We start from the raw sequence: 12,620 nt of genomic DNA, 5'->3' as shown, positions 1-12,620 counted from the left end.
TTGACTAACTGTTTCTTTAACTTGTTTCTCTATCTCTATATGTGCGCCAATGATGATAATGATTCCATAGGTACTCCACTGGTTACCCACTTGTTCTCTGAGCTTATAACATTGACCAAAATACTCAACAACTATAACACCGACTGCAAAGGGGTTGGTCTTATGGTAGCTTTTAGTGACATAGATAAAAAAAAAATCAGCAACAGTAAACTCTCGTTGCCTTTGATCTTCTCTAATGTCTAAAAAACAAATAGTCATAAAAAAAAATAGATTTTTTTTTTTTTTCTAATTTTTGCAATGAACAACTTGTTTTGCATTTAGTTTTCATTCTTGGTTTATGGGGTCACTCCAATTAATATGAACCAGATTACACAAACAACATCTAGCTTTATTTATTTATAATCGGAACATATCATTGCATTTGGCTATGAAATAAAAATAAAAATGCTTACAAAGATGTACACACTAGTGAACAGATATCACACAAAGCACAGCTGACCAACTCATCACTTGCACAGAATTATATTACATTAAGTAAAACATATTCATATCATGAATATGTGTGCTCTACAAAAAAAAAAAAAAGACAATAAATAAATCACATTATATGCAGACAGTTCTACTTACATCAGTACAATAGCATATTTTAGATTTGTGAGTACTCCTATAGGGATTCCAACACTACATAAGAAAAAATTGTGCTATTCTGTACATTTTAATTAAACTAAATAGTTACTTAGACACAAATGACAGCTCCGATCTCCCCTTCCTTCATGGAGAGGAGCTATACCTTGACTAACTTACTAATTTATTTTGTATATATTTTTCAGATATAAATATTACAACATGTATGTATTCATTTACCTCTAACACCCTAACAGGACTTAATATATATTTTATTCCTGAACTGTTTCTAGACTTATGTGTTAAGAGTGATGATTGACTATAAATACAAATTGTCTATGTTCACACACCGAGAGCAGGGAAAGGGAACCCTGGAGTGAGTGGCTCTGTGTTGATTGGAACAGCCACTCCAAAGGCCATTCCAGATTTTGCCCTATCAAACCAATTAATTGACTATAACTGATCAGGTCTTTATAAAAACTGAGGCTGTTAACAAACACATTGCTCTTACATTGGAGAATAACCTGAGTTAAAGGTACATTTGTTTGCAAAGATGTGTTATTTGTGAGATGGACACAAAGCCCACTCATTGTTAGTTTGAGAACTGTTTGTTTAGTAAGAATGTGCTTTGTACTTATGTTTTGTTTTTGCTTATCACCTGTATGGGAATATATACCTACTTTTTATGATCACCTATTTATAATACTAGCTATAAGCTAGTTAAACTTCACTGCTGGATTCTGCCTGTGTTTCTTGTGTGCTTGCTGTTGTGTTCCCCGACTGTCCCAGGAGGTGGTGATCAAGTTGTCCTCCCCTATATATAATCTATATCTATAGCTGACCACACATACTTGGATACTTTGTGGCTCGAATACATCAGTTACCTGGAAAGTTGGTAAAAAATAAACAGGCAGTATCTTATAATCAGATTACTTCTGAATAGCACACTTTTTATGTATGCAGGTTTGATTCCCTTTAGTAGGATAATAACCATATTATATATCAAAGTTGTTAACATTGTGTTTAACAATAAACAAAAACCATTATCCGTAGACTAGACAAAATAATGAAATTGAAATGATCTCTCAGTAGGAGACAACCATTACCCCATATATGACCACAGTGTCTGATTTCACTTCCGAAAAATTAAAGAAAATGTTTAGTTTTCATATAGTAATTTACTAGTACAAATAAGACAATGAAATAAAATACACAAAAGATAACAAACATCTATTTGGCAATTGATCTAATATAAACCAAAAATACCAGCTTATTTTTGAATACAGAAAGACATGTAAAATGCCATGTTGTTGAGTGCTGTACAAGTCAATTAAAAAGGAATCCATAAGGGCTCACACATACATGTTAATTTTATCGGTTTTCTGCAAATTTTTAATGCTCGTAAACATGCTTTAAAATTGATAGTCCACGACATAATTGATCTGATTTATATTTGGCAGCAAAACCAGGTAAAGGTGCAAATTTTCACCTGGACAAATACTGTTGCGATGCAAATGGAGTGTACGTGCAATTTTGTTTAGGAAGTGAAAATGCTGCCTGGTTCTGCATGTAGCACAAAAAATATTGAACAGCTTTATTTTAACTCTGCAATTTAGAGTTGAGCTTGGCCCTGCCTCCTGTCCAACTCTAAATCTTCCCACACATTTTAAATTTGCCCCACTGCAGCACAATATGGTTTTGCCAAAACCTTCCTAACCCCAAGTGAGGTCCAATGGAAGGAAGGTAATGGACCTATACAATTACACAACTCTTACAAGCATTTGCCTCAGGTCAATATCAATGAAGCCTGCAGCATTCAAGTGTATTAATGCCAGAAATAATATAACATTCTGACATGACTCACATCAATATACTCTGCCCACCGTGACTTAATGACGCCAATCATGTCATCACTCAGCGCACACACGGTTTGACTCTTTCTGGGATTGTAAGACTCTATGGAGTTCGGGAGACCAGTAGATATGAGTTAATTGTGACCCTCAGTGCACTATCTTGCAAGGAGGCTTTGAGAACATGCTTTGAGCTCTGTTAAAAGTAGTACAATGTACAAAGTTTTGTCTATGGTCGTAACTAGGTTTATTTTTCAACACCTGTGAATGAGCCCTAAAAGTATGGAAAAGGAAGTATGTTGGGGTTTTTTTTTTCAAAATTAATTAATCCAGTTACAGTCTATAGATTAAATCCTCTTTCAAACTTGACATAAAAAATAGTGGTTCAGAGAAAACAAGTTTATACTGCAGCACCGTCAGCCATTTGATTTAAAGGAAATACATATCAAGTTAAAAAGAAAGCCCAAGTATGTAAATAATGCACTAGTCTAGTGTTATGCCATACAAACACTTTTTTTAAGAGACATTTTGACTAAACAGAAATGAAAGCCAATTACAATCGGCAATTATTAAAATTTGTATGTACAGTTTGATCTTGGAAATTTGTTGCGAAATATATATTTGTCGAATGTTGAGAGACAGTTAAGAAAAGCAATCTAATATCTATTAAGGTGCAAATATAATAGAGAAGAATAAGATCAATATTTGGTAAAGTATGATAAGCTTTTACAAAGCTAAACTATCATATTACTGGACAAATTAAACCGATATTAAATATATTCTCTTTAGACATACTCTCAAAAGCCTTGCCCTCAGTGACTATAATACTTCAAGGCAAAGCTTTGCTTTACAAAATTACTGATGTTTATACCACTTACGTCAACAAATGTATCAAATGTTTATAAAATTGATCAAATATGGCAAGTGCATTTATTTCATTTTCAAGAGTAAGAATTTCCATTCTCCAGATTAGCTAAGATAGATCATATGATTGCGTCAATATGTGCTAAAATTCTAAAACATTTTATACAAGACGAAATAGCTTTATTTGCTTAGCTCAATTGCTCACTCAGGTGCCTTCAGTAAATTTTTTGGTTAACACCTAGCGAAAAACAATGCTTTTTTTTATTGTTACAAATGATATTTTATTTTAGAACCATTGTGTTTTTTCCGTTATCACCTATATGATTTGGCTGTTAAAATTTAAGGATATTTTTGACTATTTTGGAAATCAAATTAGGTATTGCTTGGCCCTGCTAGCAGAGACAATGGGAACATTGCAATATTTATTTATTTTTTGATTTGTTGTCTTATAGCAACTTTTTTTTATATACTCGCTGTGTGTCTCCAAAGTCAGCATAGCTACACTAAATAAAAAAAGCTCTTTATTATTAATGTTAATATTATTTTATATTGTGTGTATATATATATGACTGGTTTGTTTACAAACATTGAGAGATTGGTTGTGTTTACTTAGCAATATCTCTGGAAGCAACGGATCTCTAGATATTTCTGTAGTTGTGTCTAATTACAATATTTTTTTTCATTTCCTTGTACCTATCCAAAAAAGTAGGAACACATATATTTCCTAAAAATGGCTGAAAGACAAATTCTGCCTAAATAATATACTATTTATTTACAGTGAACACTGATCAAAAATTCTACTTTGTGTGATGCCAGCTCTTATTCTCAGCTTGAACATGACTAACAAAAACAGAACAAAAAATATCTAAAATGTAGGATAACAAAAAAAGGTTAGAATGGAATGTTCTCTCTAAAACAAAAATCTAAGTTATTTTACTGTACAAGAATATATGATAATATTTACATTTTTTTCAGTATAAAATGATCAGACTCCACATCGGGTGGTGTCCAAGGGCCTTTATAAATCATTCAAAAGGTCCCAGAAATGTCTCAATTTCAGATACAAAAGCAATTTGCCCCCCAATCAAATCAAATCATTTAAGTCCCTGACACTGTACTACTTAGGCAATGTATTATCTAAATATTGACAAATTGAGCCCCATGTGTTGGCCATATAAAGGGGAATTAAAGCAAAAATATTTTGTCTAAAACAATGAATGGCAACTTCACTTTGATTCAGAGACTTTTTTTTAAATGTCTGATTTTAGGACATGGCAGTGAATTTACAATAATAGTGCCAATGAGATGGCAAGGCTTTGTAGCATATAATGGTTTTAACTGCATGATAATGAATTATATTGTGTAATCCTAGCCTATATAATGTTTTCTCTGCAAAATAACCATTAAATTGTAGTGAATGGTTTTTAAAATAATTTTTTAACAATCATCAATAAAACTTTTAACCATACTTGCCGAGATATAAAAGTTTCCCTCCGGGACATCTCGGAGGGGAGGGCAGGCGGTAAGTGGAGAGGAAGCGGGGGATGTGGCGGAGCGATCCCGTTACAGTGGCCCCACCCCCTGCATGCAGTGCCGCGGTCTGTAGCATTGCACAGCGGGGGGATGGGGCTATGATGACGTGAATTGCTGTTTACTATCGCGTTTTCTTTTTCGAAGGTTTGATAAATCTAGCCTATAACTTTTTTACAGGTATTTTAGTGGTATAGCCAACCCAATTAATTGGTTTATTACCTGTTAGACTGTTTCATTTTTTAAAACTCTCAAGTGTAGGTGCCCCATTGAGAATCTTACTTTTGATCGCACTGTTTATGCAATAAAGCACTGCAGAGTAGTACCAGATCCTTCTCCCAAATTTGACAAATAACATATTCTTTTTGGTCCAATTGTTTCTCCTTTTGCAGTAAGACAAAATAATTATTTTATTGTAAAAATATACCATTTTTAAAAATGTCCAACTAAAATAACAGAATTGCTATACATATCTTGTGAACTATAGGAAAATAAAATCAAATTCTATTATGAATAAGCTAAGCATTTAGAGCATTTTCCTTTTCTATTGTTCTGATTTCACAGATCATTGATTCCCCAGCATGTGATATGTCCAAGAATCTTTGTGGCATTTCTGTTCTTAAACATGCTTTAGAAATATAGCGGGGGGGGGGAACATTGGTAAATATTTATATTTCGCAAAGATAACTTTCATCAATATTAAATAAACCTATACAATATAAACCCCAAACAAGATTTTCAGCAATGTTATCCTGAATATATTATACGGCAAAGCAATTTAACATCCACAGGATTACAGTCATGGCCTGTGATTGCTCAAGGTTGACTAATTTACAGCTTCAGGTCACACTGGAACGCTGTATAGGGGACAGAGCAACCCAGAAAAATGTAACAAGATGGACAAAATTTGGGCCATCAATGCCTCATTGTGCTTGTGTTTAACTCACTAAATTCAATATAAGCTCTTTAGTGTACCATGGAAAAACAAATGACTTAGCAGGTGACCTTTAAGCATAATTTGAAAGATATATTTTCAGTAGCTGCAATTTAATGCAATTTCATACAGCACAGTACGGTTTTGTTACTAGTAAACAAATTGCTTTTAAACGAATCTGTTTTAAAACAATTTGCCACCAGGGTAATTTGAAAATATCATACTACTTTTTTCTTCTAAGACGGAATTTTGGAAACACAAACTGTGTGAGGTCGCAGAATTAAAACACTTGAATGGAAAATAAATGTTTGTGGTAAAAGAGTGTCAACGACTGCCCAAAGTTCTTAAATAAAAAAAAAAAAAATTTGATACAGACCATTTCTAATTATATGCAGCTATTGCTCTCCTTTATCTAGAGCACGTTTTATAAATTTGTTAATCGCGAAACTGTCCCTTTCTATGAGTTAAAGGCCATGTGGCATCATATGATTAATAAATCATTCCTGAGTTTCTGAAAGAAATTAAAAACAAAAAAAAAAACAAAAGAATATGATTTCATTACTCTTCTGTAAGAATTCCATCTGACACTGGGGGTGTCTTTGGTTGCATTTTTCGTAAAATCAAATTTTTTTTTTAAGCCGCAGAGAAATTAGATCTAATGGAATCTTCCCGAAGTTGTCTGTGTTTGCCGATGTTGCAGTCGTCATGGTGATTTCGCCTTTCAATCGTTATTCTGTATTTCTTTCTGTAATTAAAAACATAAAAATCTATCGTTGTAAAAAAGGATATTTCATGCAGAACTCATTGCTTTTGTTCAGGTGAGTATAACGTTTTCTAGTCTTTGCAACACTTATTGATACAATTACAAGAAATGGAATAGACAGGTCTAATAAACAACTGAAAGTAACAAGTTTAGGAACCTAGGCAATATCTTAGGTTATATGTATACAAGTAGGTCCTACGTAAAAAGGATACCTATTAACGTTTATAAATATTTGTGTAAATTTATATTTGGAACTGAGCTATTTCTTCAAAGAAAAAATACTTTACATAATATGAAGCATAAAGTAAACTTACAGCATTTTGAGCTTACATTTTTAGGAAGATAATGTTTTAGTACCAAAACAATCCAAATAACTACATTTACGCCACAACTACAAATTAGTCTTTGTGTTTTTTAAACAACAATATGACCTACTTTTGTCATGTATCTATCTCTATTTTATGATCAAATGTATAAACTTGAATTAAACACATAAAAAGGTCACGATAGTGACTCAAACCTGTATTACATTAACTTGGAAACTCTAAGGGGTAAATGTATCAAGCTGAGAGTTTTCTGGAGGGTTTGAAAAGTGGAGATGTTGCCTATAGCAACCAATCAGATTCTAGCTGTCATTTTGTAGTATGTACTAAATAAATGATAGCTAGAATCTGATTGGTTTTTCAAACCCGCCGGAAAACTCTCAGCTTGATACATTTACCCCTAAGAGTTGCAAGTAAAAATACAATGTGTCTCTACATGGATGATAGTGGAGTAAAGAGAATGGGCATACCAACACTGAGGGAATACTCAAATATCTTCAAATATCTTCACGTTCATAAATGTCCCTCATAATTATATTAAATGTATCTACTGGGACTCGAGAAACAGCACATGCAGAGGTAATATTATAAAAATATATATATTATTTTGCAATAATTATGCTTATAAAAAAAACTTATTTAAAAACTAAAAATATCTATTTAGAACACTCTTAAATTACCTGAAAAAGTAGAAGGCCATTAGCAATCCTGTGCCAAGAAATGCCCCGACCACAATTCCAGTTACTGCAGATTCTCCTAAGCCACCTATTTGAAGTAACAAGTTTAGATAGGAAATATTAGTATTACCTAAAATGAACACGGGATTAAATAGATTCTGTAAATCATTAACGCCCTCCAATGCTCATGTAGTTGACTCTTAAGCAGACTTCTCCGCTTCAAGCAAAGGGTTAAACATACACAATTGCTAGGAGGCAACATGCTCAAACTAAATACTAGAACAACTATAAACCCCAAAAAAATGTGAAATTGATTTCTGCAATGATTACATAACACTTCACTGTAGCCTTAAAGCTAACTCTGATTAAAAAATAAACACATTACAATCCGGTGAGTGTTTGGTTTAAAAACACATTGGCTAGACGGCATTAGTCAGACTTGGGTTTTTGTAAGTCACGGGAGCTATTGATTGAGGACGTTATGGTAATATCAGGTGCAGCTTATTCTTCCGTTCCGCAAATAGCTGTTAAGTTTTTAATTAAAGGTAATTGACTTTGGAGCGGTGTACAAATGGGTGTGAAATTTCCTGCATCCTTTATTTTTTTGGAGGGAACTACGACTGGTACTAAAAATAACACTGCTAATTGATTTTACAATCTGTGCTTTTGGCAGCTGAGAATATTGTTACCAGAGCTCTACGGATTTGCAATGGTACTCGGCAGCTTTGAATGAAAAGATTTCATCTCAATACTTTCATATATCCAGAATGAAGGGTTTCACTCCTTCTATGGGTTTAATTGATTTATGTATTTAAAACAACGGCCATAGTCTTCTTGTATCAAACTTAAATTTCTAAATATCAGGCATTTTATGGTATGGCCTTATCAAAAGGCATAGACAACCATGGCCACTTTGCTACACACAAATATTACCCACAACTTGACACAGAGTCTGGTTCTTGGGCAGGGAAAGAAATTAGCATTTGCCTATGTTTATGTTGTTGCCAGGAAAAATAATTCTGTACTGTAAGATATCATTAACGTGTGTGCATCCCTAGATACAGCTTTTAGGAGGTGTATGTGTTGCGGGTGATTTGCATAAGTCCTACTGTCCTTTGTTAGACCTTCTACCTATTGAGTTGCATTTCCGAAATCTTATGGCCCAGATTTTATTGCCCAGATCATATTGTCAGATTACATTGCCCAGTTCATATTACCCAGATCATATTGCCCAGATATTCATTGCCTTTTGAGCAAACCCTATTGCACACAATAACAGAGACCACAATGCATAGGTACCCTTGCCTTTTGCACAGTCTCAACTGCACTTTCGCACAGACCTCACAGCCCTATTATCTTTGAACTGTGGCAGACCCCAAAGCACTTTGCCTTAAACCGGACAAACCCAGTTATATTTTGCGCAGACCCCATTGGAGTTTGGACCGATCCCCATGCACACCATGCAATGCAGACACTGTAGGAGATAGCCTCCAGTAGATCTAAGTCATGGCTCAACTTAGCAGCATGCCCCCTGCTCAGGGGCAAATGCATGATTTCTAGAGAGGGGTTTCCACACCATGCAATTGGGCATGACCAGTATGCATGGGGGTGTATCTATAATTTTAGACAGTGCTGGGGTGCTCTCCAACTCTTCCTATCCTCATCATATACACAGGCAAGTCCTATCTCCATCATATACAGAGGCAATTCCTGTCCCCATCATATACATGGGGCAAACCACCTTAAACATACAGTGACCCAGGCTGGAAGGGGGTTTCCAGGCACCAGGACCCCCCCCCCCCCCCACCAGGTGTGCCCCTGCTGCTGTAGACTAATGTAATTGCAGTTCCCCATTAATAGGGAAAAGCTGCTCTGTTAGTAATAAGCTTAATTAGTGAGCAAGAGGAGCATGAAATACACAGAGGAGAAGGCTAGATGAGTAGATGGAAGGGTTCTGAATTGGGGCTCTGAGTGTCAATAGGATGTTTGTTTGTATGTGTATTATAATTGGGTGTGTAGTGTTACGGGTAGGGCCTTATCCACAACCTGATTCTGTCCATGACACAGGAGTCTCCTCTCCTTATCACTCTGTACACAAATGTAAACTTTCCCATTACAAAGCAGATTTGTTTGATAAGCGACTGTGCAGAGCAATCTGTTCTAAAATGACATTTATGCAAAAACACTGTCAAATATGTTTTCTTCCATGCAGGATCTATAAAGAATAATTCAATTAATACAATGACTTACATGTTTTACACGGAGGCATCTGTTCAACTTTGTTCTCTTCTAGCCTTATCCTACCGGATCCCCAGAGGAGCTTCAGATTTGGTCGAAGTTCAAAATTCCCCTGAATTCCAAAATAGTCTCCAATGACCTAAGTGACGCAATTTAAAGCAACGAGTTATGACATGCAGATATGTTCTTCAGTAGTACCAGAGGGTGAACACAAGGGACTGGGTTACTGGCAAAATAATGTTACACAGTTCAGCGTATTACATATAGCAACAGACTGTACGGTAGGGGTTAATTCAATTTAAATCGCACAGAAATCATGAGGAAACGTAAGGTAATGCATTCAAAAAGCATTAGAAAGAGGGAAAACTGTAATCTAAGTATTGTATAGAAAATACATTATTATGAGCCAATATGTAGTATAGAAAATATAGATGTACAACACACACCTATGTCATACAATTCTTCCTGTCCACAATACAGAAGTGGAAGTTGCTCAATCAATTTAAAGGTTCACAGCAGGTGCTTGAAAAGGTGGAGTTATCCAGAAAGGAAAATATATATTTTATATACAGTACATATTTATATGATACTATTCACACTAATACGTCCTCACAGCAGTCCCAATCTCCACTCTAAGCCACACTGGCTCCTCTTGTTCAGCTATGTCTCTTCCACTTAGAATGTAAGCTCTGTAATGAGCAGGGTCCTCCATACCCTTTGTTTTCATGTCTGCAGTTATAGTGTCTGCCTTGTATGTCCCTGTTTTATGTATGTCCTGTTTTCCCTATTGCCTGGCTCTGCGGAGCACTGTGGAATCTAACAAATCTACAATAATAATAATAATAAAATATGCAGAGAAAAATCCCACAGCGACACTGCTGTGAGCCAGTAAAAGAGCTGCTATTCTACTTGTACACAAATGCAGAATTCTCAGTTACACACATTTGCAGTACTTCATACCCGGTCTGTCTTGCAGCACTACCAACTTGCCAACCGAGTTGATGGAGCTCATATGTTATGGTCAGAGGCGCAGATCATATGGATCAAATAGGAGGATTTTGCTTACAATAGAATCTCATTTGCCGAAAGGTGCTGCCTGCAGCTCAATTACTAAGCTAAAAAATTTCTGCAAATTGATGAAACTTTGTCTCATAATTCCATACGTTGTTGTTCTGTGATATAGTGCAAGGTTCTTTTCGTTTCATGTTCAGTTATATAATAGATACAGCTGCTCCTTAGCGAGTGAGAGCACTGGGCCTGCCTTTACAAGTCATGATGACAGATATACACATAGAGACGGATGCTGTACAGATGCATATCATTTCTGGCTGGATAAAGGATCTGATGTGAAGTGGGCTTATGCCAGTTTGTGCAGCGTATCTTACATGAAACTGTCATGCGCATTTTAGGGAATGTGGGCTCAGACATATGCACCTATTCAGACTCAACCCTGTCTGCACCTGGAGAGGCGGGACAGGAAAGGGAAGGGCCGCTCAGGGGAGGAGTACAGTAAAGTCATGTTCACACAAATGTGGCTCACGCAGGCCTGCAGAAACACCATATATATACGCCTGCTAGGAATCTTTTACACCTACTAGAAGGCAGGTGTAGCTATACACTGATGACGATGACTTGTCATAAACCAGGATCATATGCTGATAACTTGGAGGCAGGTGCGACTTGAGATGTGTAAAGCTCTACATATGGGGAGAAATATTGTATTTTGCTCCTCTTTTTATTTTTGCAGAGTAGTTTACGCTCATTTTGCCAGCAACTCTGCATCGGGCCCAAAGTGTGGATTTACCAGAAAAATACTCATCTGGAAAAGTAAAAGTTATGCTCATCATGAGGGACGGTCTGTTTATCACTCTGCTGAGCTGTTTAATCGCAGTAAGAGGGTGAGAAGAGCCAATAATTAGCCATGAATTTGCCCTTTTGCAATTTTGGCTAACAAGACCTCCATCCAGACTGTCCTCATGTGTCAGGCAAACGTTTGCACTGTGTAGACATTTTGTTCACTTTGGTGGGCTGTTGCTCCAAGTCTGTGCTAGAGAGGTCAACCATGGAACTGAGTTTACAGCATAATAATGGATCTAACCCACTTTGCGGAATGTCCGGGAGACTCCCAAATTCCGGCCAGGTCTCCCGGACTCCTGGTGGAGCAAACCATTCTCCTGCATCCTGGCCACTTCATTGTGGGCAGGGTGGGAGCCTCCATCACGCAGTAAGAGGTGAATCACGTCATTTTGCTCCCATCCCCCACACTTTGCATCATTGCATCGCGGGGTTTGGGCCAAAATGACGAGATTGGCTGCGCTGTGCCCACTCCCGTCCTCCCACATCACCTCCCTGAATCACCCAGAGGGAAAGACTAAAAAGTTGGCAAGCAAGAGCTAAAGAACACAAATTCGTTTTTAATATAAAATTGTTAATGTTGGTGCCAGTACATGTTCTCCCACCTTGTTTATTATGCAGTTTGCATCTATTTTTTGATTACTGTTCAGTAAGCAGAGCTGTCACCAGTGATTAAACTTGTTAGCTTTATAATCTTACACTGTTTGTTAACACTATCTTCCTCTATCCACACAGCTGCCCTCCTGATCATTTTAACTATTAAACCTTTGCTAGGATTTGACTCTTACCTAACAGGTTTATGAAGTAAAGGTAAACCTATTGTTACATACACATTACATTTATGGACTTTGTAAATGTACCATAAACACAGATATTATGAATACCAATCTATGTGTAGTTACAATATTTGCTGTAATATCATTCATAAAAGTAAAATGTCTAAATACATGAAGAATAGTGGTG

The 12,620-nt window shown here is 36.1% G+C and overlaps 1 protein-coding gene across 1 annotated transcript in view; it reads right to left on the bottom strand.

Moving 5' to 3' along the window:
* Window positions 1-367: 367 nt before the first annotated feature.
* The window catches only part of NPR3 (natriuretic peptide receptor 3), an 87,764-nt gene continuing 75,511 nt past the window's right edge, over window positions 368-12,620 (bottom strand). Inside the window, exons 6-8 of the mRNA XM_075184628.1 lie at window positions 9,816-9,942; window positions 7,569-7,653; window positions 368-6,547 (exon numbers count right to left, since the gene is read on the bottom strand). Of these exons, the coding sequence (XP_075040729.1) occupies window positions 6,436-6,547; window positions 7,569-7,653; window positions 9,816-9,942 (324 nt within the window). The 3' untranslated portion in view covers window positions 368-6,435. The remainder of the gene's footprint in view (window positions 6,548-7,568; window positions 7,654-9,815; window positions 9,943-12,620) is intronic.

Source organism: Mixophyes fleayi, chromosome 1 (genome assembly GCF_038048845.1).
Source record: "Mixophyes fleayi isolate aMixFle1 chromosome 1, aMixFle1.hap1, whole genome shotgun sequence".
NCBI classification, from domain to species: Eukaryota; Metazoa; Chordata; class Amphibia; order Anura; family Limnodynastidae; genus Mixophyes; species Mixophyes fleayi.
The sequence above is the reverse complement of the archived record's forward strand: the minus strand, read 5'-3'. Positions and strand labels throughout refer to the sequence as shown.